This window comes from Littorina saxatilis, linkage group LG4, assembly GCF_037325665.1.
Source record: "Littorina saxatilis isolate snail1 linkage group LG4, US_GU_Lsax_2.0, whole genome shotgun sequence".
Lineage (NCBI taxonomy): Eukaryota > Metazoa > Mollusca > Gastropoda > Littorinimorpha > Littorinidae > Littorina > Littorina saxatilis.
The window spans coordinates 19,185,407-19,207,364 of NC_090248.1; the positions used below are offsets into that span (position 1 = coordinate 19,185,407).

The 21,958-nt window shown below is 40.3% G+C and overlaps 1 protein-coding gene across 1 annotated transcript; it reads right to left on the minus strand.

Annotated features, from left to right (window-relative positions):
• Positions 1–9,638: 9,638 nt before the first annotated feature.
• Positions 9,639–15,936, minus strand: LOC138963539 (uncharacterized). The gene is made up of 9 exons (XM_070335405.1): positions 15,829–15,936; positions 15,444–15,590; positions 15,138–15,193; positions 13,755–13,819; positions 13,225–13,340; positions 12,333–12,485; positions 11,074–11,162; positions 10,559–10,711; positions 9,639–10,192 (listed from the first exon to the last, which is right to left on the minus strand). The coding sequence occupies exons 1-9, from the start codon at positions 15,887–15,889 to the stop codon at positions 9,896–9,898; spliced, it is 1,137 nt and encodes a 378-aa protein (XP_070191506.1). The 5' UTR covers positions 15,890–15,936; the 3' UTR covers positions 9,639–9,895.
• Between the last annotated feature and the right edge of the window lie 6,022 nt (positions 15,937–21,958).

Sequence of the window (21,958 nt, forward strand, 5' to 3'; positions counted from 1 at the left end):
TTAAAAATCGGAAAATTTAAAAAAAAATAAAAATTTATAAAACGATCCAAATTTACGTTTATCTTATTCTCCATCATTTGCTGATTCCAAAAACATATAAATATGTTATATTCGGATTAAAAACAAGCTCTGAAAATTAAATATATAAAAATTATTATCAAAATTAAATTGTCCAAATCAATTTAAAAACACTTTCATCTTATTCCTTGTCGGTTCCTGATTCCAAAAACATATAGATATGATATGTTTGGATTAAAAACACGCTCAGAAAGTTAAAACAAAGAGAGGTACAGAAAAGCGTGCTATCCTTCTTAGCGCAACTACTACCCCGCTCTTCTTGTCAATTTCACTGCCTTTGCAGACCTGTTTACCCCTAAAACATTGCATGTGTATTTTCTGGGAGCAAAATGAGGCAAATGTGTAGTTTTGTAATTGAATGTGTAGAATTTCTCGTCGACCTTTCTTTCTTTCTTTCTTTATTTGGTGTTTAACGTCGTTTTCAACCACGAAGGTTATATTCTCGTCGACCTATCACAACAACAAGAACAATGATTGCTACTTTTTACCACATGTATTGATTGACTGACGGAAAAATGGGAATTGCAGACAGTGCAATGAGCATGATGTTTTCCTTTCCGCGAAGACAAGGCATGGGTAGTCCTGATGATATTTTGGCAGAAAGACGTCGACTTGGTTCAGCGCATTGCTCGTCTTTTTCTTTTTGGTCGGTGGCCTTTCGGAGTCATTTTCTTCACAGTTCTCATCTTCACTTTCGTGTGCTCTGCGTTCAGCCATTGTGTCGAAACGCCCGCATGGTTTGGCAGTAACGCTTTCAGTTGTGCCCGGCATTTGCTTGGAGAAGCCTATTCGGCATTAACAAGCTACAACGCAACGCCCGTGGGCGCTTTACGCGCTGCACGCAGCAAACGACTGCTGGCCGAAAACATGGATTGGAAAATGGATCGGTCAAGGGAGATGAAGAAAATTACGGATTGTGATGTGCGTAGCCGAAACAATACCGTTTGCGTGCAGGGACGGGGCGGTGTGAGAGCACAACGGGACAAGGAACAGGTGTAAAGACGAAAAAAAAAAAAAAAAAAAAAAAAAAAAAATTTTTTTTTTTAAAAAATGTATACCGTTTGCGTAGAAAACGACAGACTTGCGTAGTTGCGTAGTATATTATTCAAATTCGTAGTTTACTACGCTCAATGTGTAGTGTAAACAGGTCTGCCTTTGCCATGAGCGGTGGACTGACGATGCTACGAGCATACGGTCTTGCTGAAAAATGGCAGCTACTTGACTAAATATTGTATTTTCGCCTTACGCGACTTGTTTATATTTAGTCAAGTTTTGACTAAATATTTTAACATCGAGGGGGAATCGAAACGAGGGTCGTGGTGTATGTGCGTGTGTGTGTGCGTGCGTGCGTGTGTGTGTGTGTGTGTGTAGAGCGATTCAGACTAAACTACTGGACCGATCTTTATGAAATTTGACATGAGAGTTCCTGGGTATGAAATCCCCGAACGTTTTTTTCATTTTTTTGATAAATGTCTTTGATGACGTCATATCCGGCTTTTCGTGAAAGTTGAGGCGGCACTGTCACGCCCTCATTTTTCAACCAAATTGGTTGAAATTTTGGTCAAGTAATCTTCGACGAAGCCCGGGGTTCGGTATTGCATTTCAGCTTGGTGGCTTAAAAATTAATTTATGACTTTGGTCATTAAAAATCGGAAAATTTAAAAAAAAAATAAAAATTTATAAAACGATCCAAATTTACGTTTATCTTATTCTCCATCATTTGCTGATTCCAAAAACATAAATATATTATATTCGGATTAAAAACAAGCTCTGAAAATTAAATATATAAAAATTATTATCAAAATTAAATTGTCCAAATCAATTTAAAAACACTTTCATCTTATTCCTTGTCGGTTCCTGATTCCAAAAACATATAGATATGATATGTTTGGATTAAAAACACGCTCAGAAAGTTAAAACAAAGAGAGGTACAGAAAAGCGTGCTATCCTTCTTAGCGCAACTACTACCCCGCTCTTCTTGTCAATTTCACTGTTTTTGCCATGAGCGGTGGACTGACGATGCTACGAGTATACGGTCTTGCTGAAAAATGGCAGCTACTTGACTAAATATTGTATTTTCGCCTTACGCGACTTGTTTGTTTTCCAGAAAACTGGCACAATGTGAAATGTTGCAGTTTTTAGACTACATTAATTCTCCCTGTGACCTTGACCTTATGGTAAGGTCAAGGTTCTCAAGTGGTTTTTTTTTTGAGCTCTTGGGGTCATACAACATTTTGCAACATTTGGTGTTTCTTCACTTCATAGCGTTGGAGAAATATCCAAAGGTAATGTTCAGTACAGACAGATAAAGACGGGCAACGGACAACGGCTGGACGACCAGGGTGAGTATGTACGCTCACTTTTGCTACACATGCGAGTAGCGGCTATTATCCGTTGTTCACAAAACATTCCTATATAATGTTTGGAAACAATGGTAGGGATAAAAATCAACCGTTTCCAACTGTGCCAAAAAATCAAAAAGACGCGTTCTATAACGGTCAAACGGTCCCTTAACAGACTTGGGCGGGGTCATCTAACGGTTGGCAGACAGCACAAACACCCTGTGACTGCTCGCAAGAAAAAAATAAATCTGGATGGCAGTATGGCTACAACTACGTCGTTTAGTGTAACCATAACCCCTGAATGTATGAACAGCAGAAAAGGCTGTCTTTGACGTCACTGTATAATAAGAAGCACAAAAGGGATTTTTTGGAACTTTCTCTTGGTTGGAGACAAACATGTCCGCAATGCATTCGTGCATCAAGCTATCCATGCAGTCGTTTATTGTTGATTCTTTAGCTCCTCTATGGCAGGGGGATTTTCACTTTGTTTTCCTTCAATTTCACTATGGGAGTTGTTCTTAACATACGTTTGTTAAGAAAATTTTGGCTGATTGTAAAACAGCTGTAATATACGACAGTCCAGGTTGTCCTTCAACTGTAAAAATGAAATAATGCTCTTTAAAGTATCATTTACAACAGTGGTGGCTGTTTTCACAAGTATGCTACAAAAAACACGACAATACATAATACATAAGGAAAAGCCCTATGTTTGGTCAGTTGGTGAGATAGGTAAATGTTATTTTTGTGTGACAGTTCTGATGGTTTTCAAAGGGCTAATTCTTTGCTTTACGACATATGCCCAACTGAAAACGCTTTAGCAACTCAAGTGCACACGACAACCATCTAAATAGACTACATGTTCGCAGAAAACACAATACTGAATATAGAGGGAAAAATAACGGCTCTTTTTAAAAGCACTTTTAGTAGTGAAGTACTTTTAGGATTGTTTGGAATTTTTTACCAGCAGACACCCTTTCACTGCTGAGTGTCTTAGTATTGTAAGATGTGTGATTTGAATTTTGGTTTAAAGGTGCCTTTGGTTTGAACACCACAACCCCTACGAGGCAGAAATACAAAGAAATAGAAGGAAATTGAGCCTATTTGAAACTAGACTTTAGTATGTTCCCATGGGGGGATTCACGGTGCGAATGACACTGCGTCAGCTTGTTCATTTATCTTTAGTATTTTCTTCAACTTTAACTTTTAGGACCATGTATGAGGTTGTGGCAAGCTAAATACACAACACGACGACGTCTCGGAAAAATAGTAAGGATTATATAGGGAAAAACAACAGTGTCAGTTAATGTCCGTTTTGAAGGTGTTAGTGGTTGGGGATTTTGAAAAGCATCAGACATCAGGCAGATACAATCCTTTCTGCGTGTTCTGGTGCAGAAAGAGTTTTCAGTTTATACATTGGGGTGACCAGTAGATACCGTTTTACAACCATAGCCCCAAACGACATTTACAGAGCCCAAAGAAGGATTAGGGTCAATTTCAAAGCCACTTTTCCATATGAAGCGCCAACTTTATATGAAAATGTGTTTAATAAACATCAAAGGACTGAGGTTGAACTTTCTGATAAGGGACATTTTAAACCTAGTCATTGTCACTTCAACGTTGTTCTCTTATTTGCTTGGATCAGTTACACAGATCTCTCTGTGTTTGTTGCGTCTTCTCTACCACAGCTTCATTATTATGACGTATTTGACGAAAGGTAACTATACGTGAGCAAGCAAGCAAGCAAGCAAGCAAGAAAGCAAGAGAGCGAACGAGTTAATGAGTGAATGAGTGAGTGAGTGAGTGATCGAGTGAGTGAGTGAGTAAATGAATGAGTGAGTGAGGGAGCGAGTGAGCGATTGAGTGAATGAGTGAGCGAGTGAGTGAGAGAGTGAATGAATGAGCAAGTGAATGAGTGATCGATTTAGTGAGTGAGTGAGCCAGCGAGTGAGTGAGTGAGTGAGTGAGTGAATGAATGAGTAAGAAAGGAACGAGCAAGCGAGTGAGAGATTGAGTGAGCGAGCGAGCGAGCGAGCGAGTGAGTGAGTGAGTGAGTGAGTGAGCGAGTAAATGAGTGAGTGAGTGAGTGAGTGAGTCAGTGAGTGAGTCAGTGAGTGATCGAGTGAGTGAGTCAGTGAGTGATCGAGTGAGTGAGTCAGTGAGTGAGTGAGTGAGTGATCGAGTGAGTAAGTGAGTGAGCGAGTGAGTGAATGAGTGAGCGAGTGAGTGAGTGAGTGAGTGAGTGAGTAAGTGAGCGAGCGAGTGAGTGAGTGAATGGGTGTGTGAGTGAGTGAGTTAGGAAGGAAGGATGATGGATGGATTGAAGAATGGACGCAAGAAAACAAGTAAGCAAGCAATTACGTAATGCACTAATTCAATTAAATGAGTGAGTGAGTGAGCGAGTGAGTGAAAGAGAGGGGGATATTTAGCGAGTGAGTGAGTGAGTGAGTGAGTGAGTAAGAGATTAAGTGAGTGAGGAAGAAATGCAGCAAGCAAGAAAGCAAGTAAAAACCATGTTCTCCCAAACAAAACTAAGAAATAAACACCCACAGTAAAAACATTATTCATATGAAGTAATTAAACAGGAACTTACAGTGTGTATACATCGGGCGAAGACTGGCATCATACTGTGGGTACTCTGTGATGTTAAAGAACTGCTGCTGTAGCACTTTTCGTTGAGACGTTGAGCTGCTACAACATAACCTGTAATAACAAATAATAATTTAAAAAAAAAAATCAGAATGACCATTAAAGAAATCAAAGAACAGGGGTATTGTCTCCTTCAGCTTTGTCTACATTTGAGGTAGAAAGAAAGAGAAGATTGACTCGATGTAGGAAGGAAGGGAGAAAGGAAGAAAGAAGGAAGGAAGGAAGGAAGAAGGAACGAACTAAGGAAGGAAGGAAGTAACAGAGGAAAGAAGGAAGGAAGGAAGGAAGGAAGGAAGTAACAGAGGAAGGAAGGAAAGAAGGAAGGAAGAAGGAATGAACTAAGGAAGGAAGGAAGTAACAGAGGAAGGAAGGAAGGAAGGAAGGAAGGAAGAGAGGAAGGAAGGAAGCAAGGAAGGAAGCAAGGAAGGAAGCAAGGAAGGAAGCAAGGAAGGAAGCAAGGACGCAAGGAAGGAAGGAAGGACGCAAGGAAGGAAGGAAGGAAGGAAGGAGGGAATAAAGGAAGGGAGGAAGGAAGGAAGGAAGCAAGGAAGGGAGGATGGAAGGAAGGAAGGAAGGGAGGAAGGAAGAAAGGAAGGGAGGAATGAATGAATAAATGAATGAATGAAGGAAGGAAGGAAGGAAGGAAGGAAGGAAGGAAGGAAGGAACGAAGGAAGGAAGGAACGAACGAACGAACGAACGAACGAACGAACGCAAATACGAAGGAACGATGAACGAAGAAAGGAAGGAAGGAAGAAGGAAGGAAGGGATGAACGACGGAAGTGAAGACGGAACGAACAAAGGATAGAAGGAAGGAAATCATGAACACATACCTATATGCGCGCACGCTTGTGCACATAATCAAACAAGCGTATTATCATAACCCCTTACATACAAAACAAAGACATACACTCATCTGTTTCCATCACAAAGACAACTGCACGAGAATCACTAGAAAAAAGGACCACTACCCTGAAATCCCTCTCTGATGTGAAAGGGCTTTCGGGGCACGGGTAAAGTTCAAAATTGGTGTGGGATAGGAACAGAAATCCGATCATTTTCAATTTGTGAAGGAAGCAAACAGATTATGACATCATGTGCGACCATAAAACTCAAAACACAAATAACAGTTGCTGCATAGTAGTTATCTAGCACGACAAAATCAAGCTAATTGGGTACAGATTCGGCCTTGATGTTCCGAATGCAACTGCTCTAAATGACGTCCCTCTTAACATCCTAGCTATTATATCGATAGCATTATTCACTGAATAAAGTCATGAGCTTGCATGAATAATGAGTGCGAACAAACGACTTGTGTGGCAAGGTAATCCCAATGGTTCTGCATATTTACATTCTGAACATAGGTACCTATAGGCCTTTCATATCCATTATGCGTTTGACGCAAAAAAATCAATCACTTGTTCAAGCGTGTTGCTCCTTTCGGAGTCTCTTTGAGCGATGGAACGGCATAATTATGCATTTGTTTGACTGATGTAATGCGATCATGTGGAGATATTAGAAAAGTCGTTGTTCATCATGAACAACACCAGAGGATAATTGCTAAAGTTGCCGTTATTTTATTTACTTGTTTGTTTGTTTCTTTGTTTTTATTTATTTGCTCGGTGGTTTTTATTTATTTGCTCGGTGGTTTTTATTTATTTGCTCGGTGGTTTTTATTTATTTGCTCGGTGGTTTTTATTTATTTGCTCGGTGGTTTTTATTTATTTGCTCGGTGGTTTTTATTTATTTGCTCGGTGGTTTTTATTTATTTGCTCGGTGGTTTTTATTTATTTGCTCGGTGGTTTTTATTTATTTGCTCGGTGGTTTTTATTTATTTGCTCGGTGGTTTTTATTTATTTGCTCGGTGGTTTTTATTTATTTGCTCGGTGGTTTTTATTTATTTGCTCGGTGGTTTTTATTTATTTGCTCGGTGGTTTTTATTTATTTGCTCGGTGGTTTTTATTTATTTGCTCGGTGTTTTTTATTTATTTGCTCGGTGTTTTTTATTTATTTGCTCGGTGTTTTTTCCTCTTTTTATAAGTTCCTTGGTTTTTATTGTTTTATCTTCAACCACCACGAAAAAAAAGCAAAAGAAGACATTAAAGCATTTCGTAGACAAAAATGCCTGTGTAGGCCTTGTTCAAAACCATTTTTTGGGTGCAAATTTCATAATAAATATTTGTCACCCTTCGTCCTTGATGAGTGAATAGACGGACACAGCGACTGACAGAGAGAGGGAGAGGGACGGAATTGAACTGAACTGAACTGAACTGAATTTCAGAAGAATTAAGTCGAAAGGGGTATGCTTTTTTTCAATCGTCATGAACCGATATTGTAAAGGCGGCCCTTAAGTGAGCCCGAAGTCGACTTTGCGAAGTCTTTTTACCGAAAACTCAGTGCTAAAGCTTCGTGCGGGCAGCTTCGCGAAGTATACTTCGAGTACTCGACTTCGCCCAGCTAAGGGCAGGCTTAAACAAAAGCAAAAACAGATGGAAAGACAATCAGGTGGACAAAGAGACCGACAGACAGGCAGAAGGGAGAGGGGCTACTCGGAACAGACAGACGCTTTCCAGAGCACCAGAAGGTTACATATTTTCCAGTTACAAAACTGCATGATACACATACAATAACAGAATGATGCCTTTCTTTCATGTCTTCCAACTTTAGAAAACTATAAATTGTCACAATTCTCTGACTTACCCGAACAAGGCGAGCAGCAGGATCCAACCTGCAGTGCAACGAGCCATGTCTTGAAGCCAGAAAGACAACAAAAAAAAAGCCTCCGAGCAGCTACACTTCCTGAGTTTGATTGCTCGACAAACTCACTGGTGCTAAACGCAAAGTCCGGATGGTGCGCACGAATTTGTCTTGAGTTGACCGACTCCATAGCTGAACTACTTTTTTTCCGGACCGATTGTGCCATGAAGCTATTGTATGCATGGTGACTGTGTAGAGTTAAAAAGTAGGCTGACAGGGTTTGTGTTATCAAATTCCCTTTTTGGTAATATACTACCCGTCCAAAGAAACTACACCGGTGCGTATTGGAATACTCTGTGGGATTATAAAACTTAATAAAAACAATGGCACTTTTAGAAAGGTAATTCATGGTACCACACAATACAATAAACTGCTTGAATTTACACGACTTAATCTTTATATAATCGAAATGAAAAACAGATCTCTTCGAAGACCAAATTCACAATGGCTTAGTTCCGCTCGATAAACAAAAAAGGAACAGCTCAAACTGAACAATTTTTACATGCCAGTATAAAAGAAATCAATATGTATTTATATGTTTACCTATTTATGTAGCAATGATACTTTGGCATGTCAATGGTTGGAGGTAGCTGTCATTGTTATTCAGAAAAGCCAGGTTTTGATGCCATTTTAGTGGGCCACAGTAAGTCAATTTTAGTAACTTTTCGGGGCATTGCTTTCACTCTAACAGCAGTTTGATACCAAAATAGACAAGGTATACAGGCATTCATGAGTCACTTGTTGGAATTTGTGTGTGTGTGTGTAAAGTGTTCTGAAACATTTCAGAACGTCTTTTAGCTCTTCTACTTTTACCAATTTAACAATTTAAAAAAGTTAATTTTAGCTTTTGCAAACGTACTTTTCTGTTGTCTTCGCTTCAACTCTATAGACACTGCCTCGTGCACATTCAACCTGTGAGTTGTATACAATAGGTCAATAAATGTTCCACAAAAATGAACTGCAACATAAACAACCTCATCACGGAGATCTACATCAAATTGCAAGTACCATGTTTCTTTGACGAGTAGCAAAGCAATGCCATACTTGGAGTAAATAATTATGATCACGCAGTTGGCTCACTGTTTACGGCCGTGGTGTTCCGGATACGTTATCGATTGGTGACACACGCGGACTTTAAAGGGAATACCAAGGGGGAAATGTACTCCGACAAAGTATCCGACAAATAAACAAGCAAACAAAAAAAGGCACACGCAGGCAAGCACACTAACAAACAAACAAATACACAGACAAGATACCAGAAAACAACAAACAAACCAAAGTTTGTAATTAAAGAAAAACAACCAACAATTGAACAAGCTAATAAAAAAAATCTGGAAACAAGCACGTTAACATACACACAGTAAGATAAGGATAAATGGTTTATATACATGGCTTCACTGTGTTTGTTCACGTGCGTACATGTTTGTGTGCGATTTTAATGCTGAATATGCGCTCGCTCACGAGAGAGAGAGAGAGAGAGAGAGAGAGAGAGAGAGAGAGAGAGAGAGAGAGAGAGAGAGAGAGAGAGAGAGAGAGAGAGAGTGAGAGAGAGAGTGAGAGAGATACAGATAGAGAGAGAGAGAGAGAGAGAGAGAGAGAGAGAGAGAGAGTGAGAGAGATAGAGATAGAGAGTGAGAGAGAGAGTGAGAGAGAGAGAGACAGAGAGTGATAGAGAAAGACAGAGAGTGATAGAGAGAGAGAGAGAGAGAGAGAGAGAGAGAGAGAGAGAGAGAGAGAGAGAGAGAGAGAGAGAGAGAGAGAGAGAGAGAGAGAGAGAGAGAGAGAGAGATTAAATATGCGACACTTTCATTGTCTTGCCGGCTTTATTGCCGGAGTTTATTGGAGGGGTTTTCTCACTTATTTTCGTATCAAAAAGCAATTTGAAAAAACGATTTTGTTGGACGATTGTCAGGTAATTTTGACATCAACAAAACAGAAATGTATAAGTCACTTAAATATGACAAATTAATATACAGATAAAACAAATTCCAATGGTTTTTAGGAATAAAACGTTGAGACAGATAGTATACATTTCCAAATACACTGCAGCGTCAGTCACGGCACGTCATTCGATTCATCCAATAAACTTGAACAATCCACGAACAACCAGGTCAAGGTCATCATCATCACCCTCGACGGGAGCTGCAGTGGTTGTTTCCTCAAGCGGAGGCGATGACGTCATTTCCTGTTCAGATTGACCTTGCTGCGGTTGTGGGCTGGCTTCTTCTGTGGTTGCTTGCTGAGTTGTGTACTCCGAAACGGGTTCGGCAGAGAGTGGGGGTTCAGAGGCCACGCGACTGTGGTTTTTGCTGCTGCTGATGTTGTTGGCGAGCGGTTGGTTGGTTTCAGCAGTCGTGGCTGGCGCTGTTCCCTGTGAAATTCACACACGCAATTACATAGTATCGGATGTAAATCGAGTCGTGCGATGTTTACAATCTGTTTTTTCGTCTCTCTATACTCAAGTTATGACCTCTTTAAAGCGAATAATATTCTACATGAAGTAACCAAACGTACGTCTTAAAAAATTATTAGTTTTTTTGTTTGTTTGCTTGCTTTTTTTGTGTGCTAGTTGAACGAGCAAGATCAGGGATAAAAGTCAGAAAGGAAAACCAATATTGTAAAGATATTGTAGCATTTAGAACAATCCTTTCTTCCTCCATGTATTATCTATAATTTTCACATTCAGAAATCGGTAAAAGTGATGGAAGGTGACATTTTAGATTTTGGTCTGTCTTACCATTTCATTAGTTTCGCCTTGTTCCGATCCAATATTTGAGTTGACAGTGACGTCGGCGATGCTGCTTGGTGTTGGGGGGACTTCCGGCTGAACTACAGGTGATGGGGCGAAGTTTTGGTCGTAAAGGGAATTCCACAGAAATCGTCCTTGCTTCTGCAAATGACAACCATATATGTTTTTGGAAGATAAACAAATTGTTCGTTGTAAAATTCAAACGAAAGTGTCTCTTAACCGCTGATTTCAAAACTGTACGTTAAATAGTTTGATACGTTGTGAGTAAAAAATGCACACGTACCTATTCCAAAACCCAATACTACCTTAACAATTATCACTACAGTAACCCGCCCATATCTCCGCCCACCGAAACCCATTTCACTGTATTTCCTGAGCAGATGTAAAAAGCCTGGGAGGCTGATATTTTGTTGGGGGGGTGGGGGGTGGGGGGTTGGAGAAACATGCATCATTGTCAATCATTCACGTCCACACCATTACAGTAAACGTAGGAAATAACCTACCCGCAGCACAGAGTTGCCATAGTATTCTGCAAGACGAGCAACTTTGTTGACGTGGCTCATCTCCTCACACACTGAGACAGCCCCGTTCACTGTGAGTAAAGAAAATACTTCAATTTCCACTTTATTTGTTTTGATTGTTTGTTTTTCGCCATAACGTTCCCTGCATTTCGTGTACTTGGTTGGTTAGCAGAGTGGTCGATTTTATGGTTGGTGTGAGGGTGGGTTAGTTGTTTGTTTGATCAAATTGTCTTTTTAAAAGAGGAGCAACACATTAAATAAACAAGTCGCGTAAAATACAATATTTAGTCAAGTAGCTGTCGAACTCACAGAATGAAACTGAACGCAATGCCATTTTTCAGCAAGACCGTATACTCGTAGCATCGTCAGTCCACCGCTCATGGCAAAGGCAGTGAAATTGACAAGAAGAGCGGGGTAGTAGTTGCGCTAAGAAGGATAGCACGCTTTTCTGTACCTCTCTTTGTTTTAACTTTCTGAGCGTGTTTTTAATCCAAACATATCATATCTATATGTTTTTGGAATCAGGAACCGACAAGGAATAAGATGAAAGTGTTTTTAAATTGATTTGGACAATTTAATTTTGATAATAATTTTTATATATTTAATTTTCAGAGCTTGTTTTTAATCCGAATATAACATATTTATATGTTTTTGGAATCAGCAAATGATGGAGAATAAGATAAACGTAAATTTGGATCGTTTTATAAATTTTAATTTTTTTTTACAATTTTCAGATTTTTAATGACCAAAGTCATTAATTAATTTTTAAGCCACCAAGCTGAAATGCAATACCGAACCCCGGGCTTCGTCGAAGATTACTTGACCAAAATTTCAACCAATTTGGTTGAAAAATGAGGGCGTGACAGTGCCGCCTCAACTTTCACGAAAAGCCGGATATGAAGTCATCAAAGACATTTATCAAAAAAATTAAAAAAACGTATGGGGATTTCATACCCAGGAACTCTCATGTCAAATTTCATAAAGATCGGTCCAGTAGTTTAGTCTGAATCGCTCTACACACACACAGACACACACACACACACACGCACACACACACGCATATACACCACGACCCTCGTTTCGATTCCCCCTCGATGTTAAAATATTTAGTCAAAACTTGACTAAATATAAAAACAAAATTGCGCGTCTTCTTACGATTTATCTCTCGGTTAAGCCTTAATGCTTGTTCGTCATTTCATAAATTTCATTTCAGACAGTTGAAGCAATGAAGCAGAACTAACTGTCTGTGTCGATCAGCCAGTGAGTGAAGTCTAGCCTGGACAGATAGCCTGACCGATCCATGTCCAGCAGATCAAACATGGCGAAGGCTGCGTCCAAAGACTCCCTGTAACCCGAAGTCGCTTCACTCAACCAGTCAGGAAGCTTCAAGATAGCTGAAACAAACAAAAGTATAACCTCAAGATCTGTCTGAGTTTCAATAAAATGCTGACGATTCATTTTTTATTTGATATAATATATGTAACAGCATAGGATTCACAAGAAGAAATATATATATATTTTTTTAAGCTCTGAAATTTCTTCTTCACGAAGTTATGAAACTGACAGCTACAGAACCAGAAAAGTTCCCCACACAACCGACCATAAACGTCTTTCAGTTTGTGAAGGACATTTTGGAGTAAGCAAAGAATAAAAAATATGACTGTATCCAAGTCTTGCGATGATGCTTCAAAAGAAGTTGGGGGGATTTTTGAGTACTCTGCACCATTCATTCCATTCCCAGTCCAGCTCATACTCTATCGTCCCATTCTTGAGAAACTCGGATCGCTTCTTCCCAGGCCAAAATAACAACAACAACAACAACAACAACAACAACAACAACAACAACAGCAACAACAACAACAACAGCAACAGCAACTATAGTGGCATACCTAGGTGTATGCGTATTGAGGTGTTGACGAGCCGCCTGTACGTACTTCTGTCAGAATGGTCTTGGATTTTTACTTGCCACGACGGTGAAAATAGTGGAGAAATGGAACCCGTCTCCTATTAATCATAACAGGCTGACGCATTTCTGTCTGAACCTGGATTCGAACCAGATACCAAAAGATCATACGTCCGGTGCTCTATCAACTGAGCTGTCAGTCTCCCATCCATGATACATCCATGGTATACCTCTGTCTGAAAGCGAGTTCCCTTCCCGCTTTTCCACCACGAAGTTGAAGTTGTTGTCGATGTCGGCCACGAACTTTGCTGCATTGAATCTCAGTTTCTCCGCGTCTTTCATCTGCCTGAATGAGAGAAATGGATACTCTATTACTATACTACCCGTCACAAAAAAAAGCTAGGCAGATGCGTTTGAGGGCAGATCTTTGTGATGAGGCTGCTTATTGTAAAACCTGGTATATGAATGGAAAGGCTGTTCATTGTCTTATCATATTCAGCGAACAGATTGATTTGACATTGGATAGTATCTATATCAATTAATGTCAGGGCTGAGACGTGCTTTTGCTAAATTGAGACGTTTTTATGTCAGGGTTCATTTCTTTATGTTTTTGATCCGTCTGGATGAGAGAAAGATAAGATATAACAAGTTATTGTAACACAAGTAAGGAAAAATAGCACAAGTAATCTCACATTCGTCGAAAATGTATTCTGATTCCGACAAATGTTCAAAATCGTGAAGTTTTCATCACTGAACTTACTGTGGACAGAGCAACTTCAGGAAAAACTGGTACGCAGCTCCCTGAAAGGTAGTTGTATTTGCAGTCTGCACACACACACAAGCATACTTTCAGCATAACGTTTCTGTTCTGCCGACAGCAAATACACATCAAACAAGCATAGTTTCAGCATAACGTTTCTGTTCTGCCGACAGCAAATACACATCAAACAAGCATAGTTTCAGCATAACGTTTCTGCTCTGCCGACAGCAAATACACATCAAACAAGCATAGTTTCAGCATAACGTTTCTGTTCTGCCGACAGCAAATACACACCAAACAAGCATAGTTTCAGCATAACGTTTCTGTTCTGCCGACAGCAAATACACATCAAACAAGCATAGTTTCAGCATAACGTTTCTGTTCTGCCGACAGCAAATACACATCAAACAAGCATAGTTTCAGCATAACGTTTCTGTTCTGCCGACAGCAAATACACATCAAACAAGCAAAGTTTCAGCATAACGTTTCTGCTCTGCCGACAGCAAATACACATCAAAAAAGCATAGTTTCAGCATAACGTTTCTGTTCTACCAACAGCAAATACACATCAAACAAGCATACTTTCAGCATAACGTTTCTGTTCTGCCGACAGCAAATACACATCAAACAAGCATAGTTTCAGCATAACGTTTCTGTTCTGGCGACAGCAAATACACATCAAACAAGCATATTTTTAGCATAACGTTTCTGTTCTGCCGACAGCAAATACACATCAAACAAGCATATTTTTAACATAACGTTTCTGTTCTGCCGACAACAAATACGCATCAAACAAGCATACTTTTAGCATAACGTTTCTGTTCTGCCGACAGCAAATACACATCAAACAAGCATAGTTTCAGCATAACGTTTCTGATCTGCCAACAGCAGATACACATCGACCGCAACCTATCCAGAACAATCACAGCAACATTTTCAAAATCGTAATCTGCAACGTTTTGAACTCAGAAACAACATAATTAAAATGCGCAACCAATAACGATGACACCAAAACAACCAAAAACACTTACAATATATCTAATTGTCTATTGAGAACATGATTTATATCGAAGAACATGGTCATTCGTGTACAATTGATCTTCTTCTTCGGTTATGTCGGTTTTTTTTAATTCAAAACAAAAACGTCGTCACATAGCTTAATACAACTTAAATTTATTTACATATAATCTGTTCCTCGTTTCTGCGCAATTTTGGAGAACGAAGGAAAGTAAGGTAGGCAGCGTTAGGCAGTGTAAATAGACAATTTGCGTGCGACAGTTCAAGAGGGTGCAATATTTTCACCTCGCAAATTGTCTAAACAATACGCCACCAAAACTCTGGAGAAAAAAAGAAGAAAAAGTGCACCGTTATATGTAGACTCACCCGAAAGAGAGAATGTCTGGGTTCGTTTGATGCCTCGAAGAAAAAGGACCGGGGGCCTGCGATACAGATCAAGATGGTTCAAATCAGATGAGAACAAACAGCAGCACTTGTTAAAATGTCTATCATGATTCTGTACATCACACAATTTGATAACACACAGACAAACATAGATACACAAACAGAAACATACATAGAGAGATAGAGAAAGATAAACAGACTCAAACTTGCACATAGGTACGTGCGACCTCTCCTATTTTCTCTTACAGGTACACATACATAGAAGAACTAAACAGTCCAATAATTTACCAAAGAGTGGGCTGAACTGGTTATATCCGCCCGTTGACCTCCGTTGACCATTCTGTTTTTTTCTCGCGCGACGGTACGAGGAAAACATGGATCTGTCTTCACCTTGTTTCACGCTGGATCTCCTGAGCTGATCCCTAAAAAGAGATTCTGCGCAAAGGGAGATAAAAAGGTAGAGGAAAGATGTATATAATAAAACACACACACACGCATGCGTACACACACACACACACACACACACACACACACACACACACACACACACACACACACACATGTGCACGCACACACAGGCACACAGTGACCCGCCACACACCCACCCACAAACACACGCGCGCGCGCACATACACACACACACACACACTGACACACACACGCAAACACGCACCTTTGCTTCCAAACTCTTGTGGAAGTGGTGGAAGTTGAGGAACGGGTAAATAATCTTCCATGATGGTGCCTGAGTTTCCATGGTCAGCTCCGATACTTTTGACTGGGTCTGGCCTCTATTAGACACAAATGTGGTTATTCACCCAGCCAGCCAGGGGGTTTAATAGATGAAAAAAATACACGAGGAATGCCTTAGTAGCACTGTTTTAGCGGTTTTATTTTTCAAATCTAAATACTGTGTCGGTTGGTCTTTTCAGACCATGTTTTTTCCTCCAATGGACAGTGTTTTTGTTATACGTTGTGTTATGCGTCTAAGCCCCGTAAAGCACGGAATGCGCATGCGTTTGCTAGATTACAAGTTTGACTTCTTGGATCCATCGGTATTTATCTGCTTTGAGGAATAGGTCACCATTAGAAATTAATCAAAAGTGACGATGAAGGGAATCGGGACTCCTGATACAGGAGAGCTGACGTCGATAACCACAATTAATTAGCATAGTAACGAATCATGTCCGAGCAAATCATTATAGGGCTACCTACATTACAGCACAGTGAATGTCCCTTGAACTTTTAAAGGTCGAATTCTTCAGAAAAAAAACCGTCCTAAAATTGCCCCTTAGGTGTACTATTTGTTACGCTTACCTGTTTGCAGCACGTGCTGGCTGGTCGGGTGTTGTCCACACTTGTTGACAGAGACTCAGGAACAGGACAATGGCAACTCTCGTCATCATTGTGAAAGTATGCACTACCTGTACGAACAACTGAATCTATAGTTTCTAAAGCGCTGCTGCAAAAAAGGCCAATTTCATGACAGTAAGAACACAGAGTATACTTTCTTTTGCGAGAGGCAGCTTGATCGGGTACATTGGAACCTCCCTTTTAAGAACCCCAAATGTAAGAATTCCTCCTTCTTAAGACCTTGCTTTTTCAGATTCTCTGTGCAAAAGCTCTTCAATTTAACCGTTTAACAATTTTAAGATATAATTTTCTCAGATTTTCAGAAGTCTTTAAAGTTTTTATTTTTTTACTGTACTATGAAATGTGCAACAAGAACAACAAAAATTGTGACAGCTTCCGTACCAAAACTAAGGCATTCAATCCCTATTTGGGGTACTCTTAGTTGAACGGCGGTCACGTGACCACTGTGAAAGATCCAAAAAGTGTGAACTGAGTCAGTGCCGTAAATGGAATAGAAAGTTTCAATGAAATAAAACAGAAATCCAAAAACAAAGAGACTGTTCATAAATATAATTGTTCATTCGCTTGTGACTTCCTGGCAAGCGGCCGAACATTCCATCAAGATACGTTTTTGTCATTAATTGTTTGTCTGTGCACTCAAAAGACCGTTGGGTCGATACATTTGTGAACTGTAACGTATTGTTTTGTCAATAAGAAACGTTCCAACAACTTACCTTTCTTGCTTTTTGATTCTGAAATGAAACGGGAATGAATAATTTAGCTAGGGTACGAACGTTTTCGCAATAATGTGTTTGCACAGTTTACATTCTAAATTCTAAAGTACTGAACAAAAAAACTAAAAAGTGAAGCAGGAATTGAGTTATATATGCTGTTCTTCATTTTCCAAAACAAACAACGTTTTAAAACCCGAACGAGTGAGTTGTTGAACAATAGTGCCTTTTATAGTTTATACTCACATATGATAAGAGCATAAAGAAAATGCGAACTTCTTCGACAAACGCCACGTTTAAATCACGTACATCATTATCTGAAGTACATAGTAGGTGTGTATGCAACAACATACACACCTACTCAAAAGACAGAATTTTCGAACACAGCAGACGCGTTTTGAAACGTTGACCATTAAGTACAAAAACATCTATATTCAGGTAACCAAACCCTGCCAAAACTGGATCATAAAACATCTATATTCAGGTAACCAAACCCTGCCAAAACTGGATCATAAAACATCTATATTCAGGTAACCAAACCCTGCCAAAACTGGATCATAAAACATCTATATTCGGGTAACCAAACCCTGCCAAAACTGGATCATAAAACATCTATATTCAGGTAACCAAACCCTGCCAAAACTGGATCATAAAACATCTATATTCAGGTAACCAAACCCTGCCAAAACTGGATCATAAAACATCTATATTCAGGTAACCAAACCCTGCCAAAACTGGATCATAAAACAAGAAATCTCGACCGCTTTAAAGATCTCTATAATAAGCAACGACAAATCACATACCTAGCTTGTTTTTCTGTTGAAAACCACACCTCCGAAGCTGGACACTGAAGGGAAGTAACCACACACAAAGCGATGCGACACTCTCATACAGCAGTAGTTATCTGTCCCATCTACTGTACCAGCTTCGGTGTATAGACGACACCTAGGCGAAGAATGCTACCCGGTGTTGAAAGTCAAGTCGGGTGCACGGAGTGTTGCTAGTTATAGTCGGGTGGATGGTGGGCAAACTCGGGTGACCGTTGGTGAACGCACAGCTCGAGTGTCACAGTGTTGACCAAAGCGAGGTTGTGATTCACTGCTAAATTGTTCGGATGCGTTCCTGTATCTAGCTGTGTGTTTGAGTGTGTGGGTGTAGCCTAAGTTGGAGCAATGAAGAGTACGGAGAGGAGAGAGAGAGAGAGAGAGAGAGAGAGAGAGAGAGAGAGAGAGAGAGAGAGAGAGAGAGAGAGAGAGAGAGAGAGAGAGAGAGAGAGAGAGAGAGAGAGATGGCTTTATTATGTGTTTGTTAAGGTGTTTGCGCGCGCGCGCGCGTGCGTGTTTTCAGAGAGAACATAAATGTCCATAAATGTGCGTGTTTTCAGAGAGAACATAAATGTCCATAAAGCATCAGTGTTTCATAACGCAAGAATGCATGTATAGCCTACAACGTGTATATAGTCATGTGAATAGTTTTTCTGCCTTTTTTTATTTTCATTTTTTTCATTTTTTATTTTTTTTATTTTTTACTGTCATGCTTATCTTTTGTAATTGTTTTACGTTTGTATATATATATATATATATATGTATTTAAGATTAGAATAGTCCCTCTCTGGGCGAGGGCTGGTTGAAAAGAAGCTCGTTTATATTGCTTATGTCACAACCCTCGTAAAATAAAATTTGATTTGATTTGATTTGATTTGATCTCTTGTACAGAGAGAGAGAGAGAGAGAGAGAGAGAGAGAGAGAGAGAGAGAGAGAGAGAGAGAGAGAGAGAGAGAGAGAGAGAGAGAGAGAGAGAGAGAGAGAGAGAGAGAGAGAGAGAGAGAGAGAGAGAGAGACAGAGACACAAACAGGCCAGACTGAGACCCGGCATTTCCGAGCTCCCGTCTTTGTGTATGTGTTTGCGTGTGCGTGTTGTCCATTCTCGTCTGCTTTAGTTCATGGGAGCGCTTGGGGAAACACAACCTTTCCCGGACAGTCATTAAAATTGTTGCATGTCTTTTGTTGAAAGTCACCGCTTCGCAAAATTTGAGTTTACAGGTTCGCGTGTACTTAGTAATGATCTCACTCCGAAGTCTTGCACTTGGAGTTTCAACAAGCGTCTGTATAGTTTACTGTGCTTGTGGAGAAAGAGGTAGCAGCTAGTTCAGGGAACGTGGTAGGCTGGCTATCAAGTAAACCACAATGTTGATCTCTGTAAAATGCACAGTCCTTCCCCATCCTGAACTCAGGTCAAAATGAGTTCGGCTCATTCTCTCCCTGACCGGACGCTACAGTCCTACGCGAATCTATGACAACAAAAATACAGAGTTATCTCCCATATGGTTTTCGCGAGACGAAAATGATTGCAGATTGGCCGACTTCGACAGTGATCTCCGTTCTGTTCTTCACAGTTACGATAAGGACATCGTTCTAAGGTCAAAACAAGTCGAAATTTTGGGACTGCTGCCGGAAGGGAGAGAATGATCGAGCCGAACTCATTTTGACCTGAGTTCAGGATCGGAGTCCTTCCCGTGTAAACAATTCTACTGACCACCTCAGGTCAAAATGAGTTCGGCTCGATCATTCTCTCCCTGACAGGATGCCTTGAGTTTCCTTGTCTGAGACAACCGATTTTTTTGATTTTTTTAACATATTTAGAGCTTTTTGTAATGTATTATTGATATAAGCAGATTCGCGATCGTCGATAATGATTTTTCATGGTGTTTTGTAATTTTTAAATTCCAAAGGAATTGATATGTAAGACAGTATCAAGCGAGCTATTTTTCGCGGCTGTATTTACTGTGCAAACAACTCTAAATATGGCAAAAGTGTCACGTGATAATCAACCGTTTGGTTTCGGCGCTAACTGGAGCAGACGATTTTTTCTGTAACCAGTTGACAGTGATGAAACCATATATTACGGTCACCTTCCGGCAGCAGTCCCAAAATTTCGACTTGTTTTGACCTTAGAACGATGTCTTTATCGTAACTGTGTGTGTGTGTGTGGGGGGTTTGTTTGTTTATTTGTTGCTTAACGTCCAGCCGACTACGCAGAGCCATATCAGGACGAGGAAGGGGGGGATGAAGGGGGCCACTTGTCAAGCGATTCCTGTTTACAAATGCACTAACCCATTACTTGTGTCCCAGCAGGCTTTAGTAAAACTAAATTAATACCTACTGGAAGATTACCAGTTTCCAGTATGTTAAAATAGGCTTAACCTATCTACTGCTGGACTTACATCAGAACACTAACAGATTAAACTATACATGAATCGCGAGACAAGCGGCAAGAGAAGAGATTTTTGGAAAAAATACAGGTGAATGAGCAAGAAGGCAGAAAAAAGAAAAGAATTCATGAAGAAAAAGAGAGCATGACAGGAAAGAGGAACCAAAAATCTACCTAACAGCAAACTAGAAAGCTCCTGCGGTTCCAAAAACAGGAGGGGCCTTAATTTCATAACCGCAGTGCCCCACTGCGGGATTGTGTGGGGGGGGGGAGTATTTTGTTTATCAACTCTCTCTCTCTCTCTCCCTCTCTCTCTCCCTCCCTCTCTCTCTCTCTCTCTCTCTCTCTCTCTCTCTCTCTCTCTCTCTCTCTCTCTCTCTCTCTCTCTGTCTGTGAATATTTTTGTCATCCTAAATGTTGGGGGGGGGGGGGGGGCGGGGGGGCAAAAAGACATGTTTGCCCCCCCCCCTGGACCAGCTGTCCCCCCCTCCCCGTTTCCGACGCCAGTGCACTGAGTACATACGCACACACACACCACACATACACACACATGAAAGCTAAATTTATTAGCACATCTCTGTTTTCAGTTACACTTTTTTTTAATCACACAGCAACCACCAGAATTTTGAATATGAATTATTCAAATGGTTTGATAAAGTGTCAATTGATATGAATTAACCTCCCCCACCCCCTACACCTAAAAATAAAAGGGAGTGGAGAGACGGATCAACTCAAACACACACAAACACGCATTATGAAGCTGTCTCCGACACAGAAAAAAACACCCAAAAAACCCACGAAGACACAAAGTATACATATTGCTACATATCTGACAACATTTCACGGGTGAAGCAAGTTTACCTTTAGTAGAGTTTCAGAACAATCATGTAAATTAGTAAGCTTTCAGAACAATCACGTATGAGGGCTTACATGATTACGATGAAATAAATAGTAGACTTTCAGAACAATCATGTAATAGTCACTTTTCAGAACAATCACGCGTAACACACGTACGCACGGAAGTACGCACGCACGAACGAACGAACGAACGAACGAACGCACAGCCACGCGAATTCGTGTCTTCGGGTCAAATATGTTAAAATAATAACAATTCCATCACTAAAAACGCTCGGATGTTGAATACGTCAAGTTAAAAACCAGGGAGGGTGCTGTTTGGTCATCCCTACCTGCAGCCTGTGGTTGACATTTTCCTACTAATTCCGCCCTAAACCATGCAGTGCTGATATAGTACTAATCAATCTAAAATGCAGCTACTCTCAAAACACAGATGTTCCAATATGATAAACGAGCACTACATTGCAAGGCTCAGGTAGGTCGGTGTGGAGGCAGTTTGGTAGCTCAGTTGGTAGAGCACTGGCCAATTGTTCTACGAGTATATCAAATACCTCGGCCATTCTGCCAGAAGCTCAGGCTGCTTTTTGCCCCCAAACACGCACACGTCTGGTCTGCGCGACTCTAGCTGCTGCTAAATTTCCATTGTAAGCGAGGGCT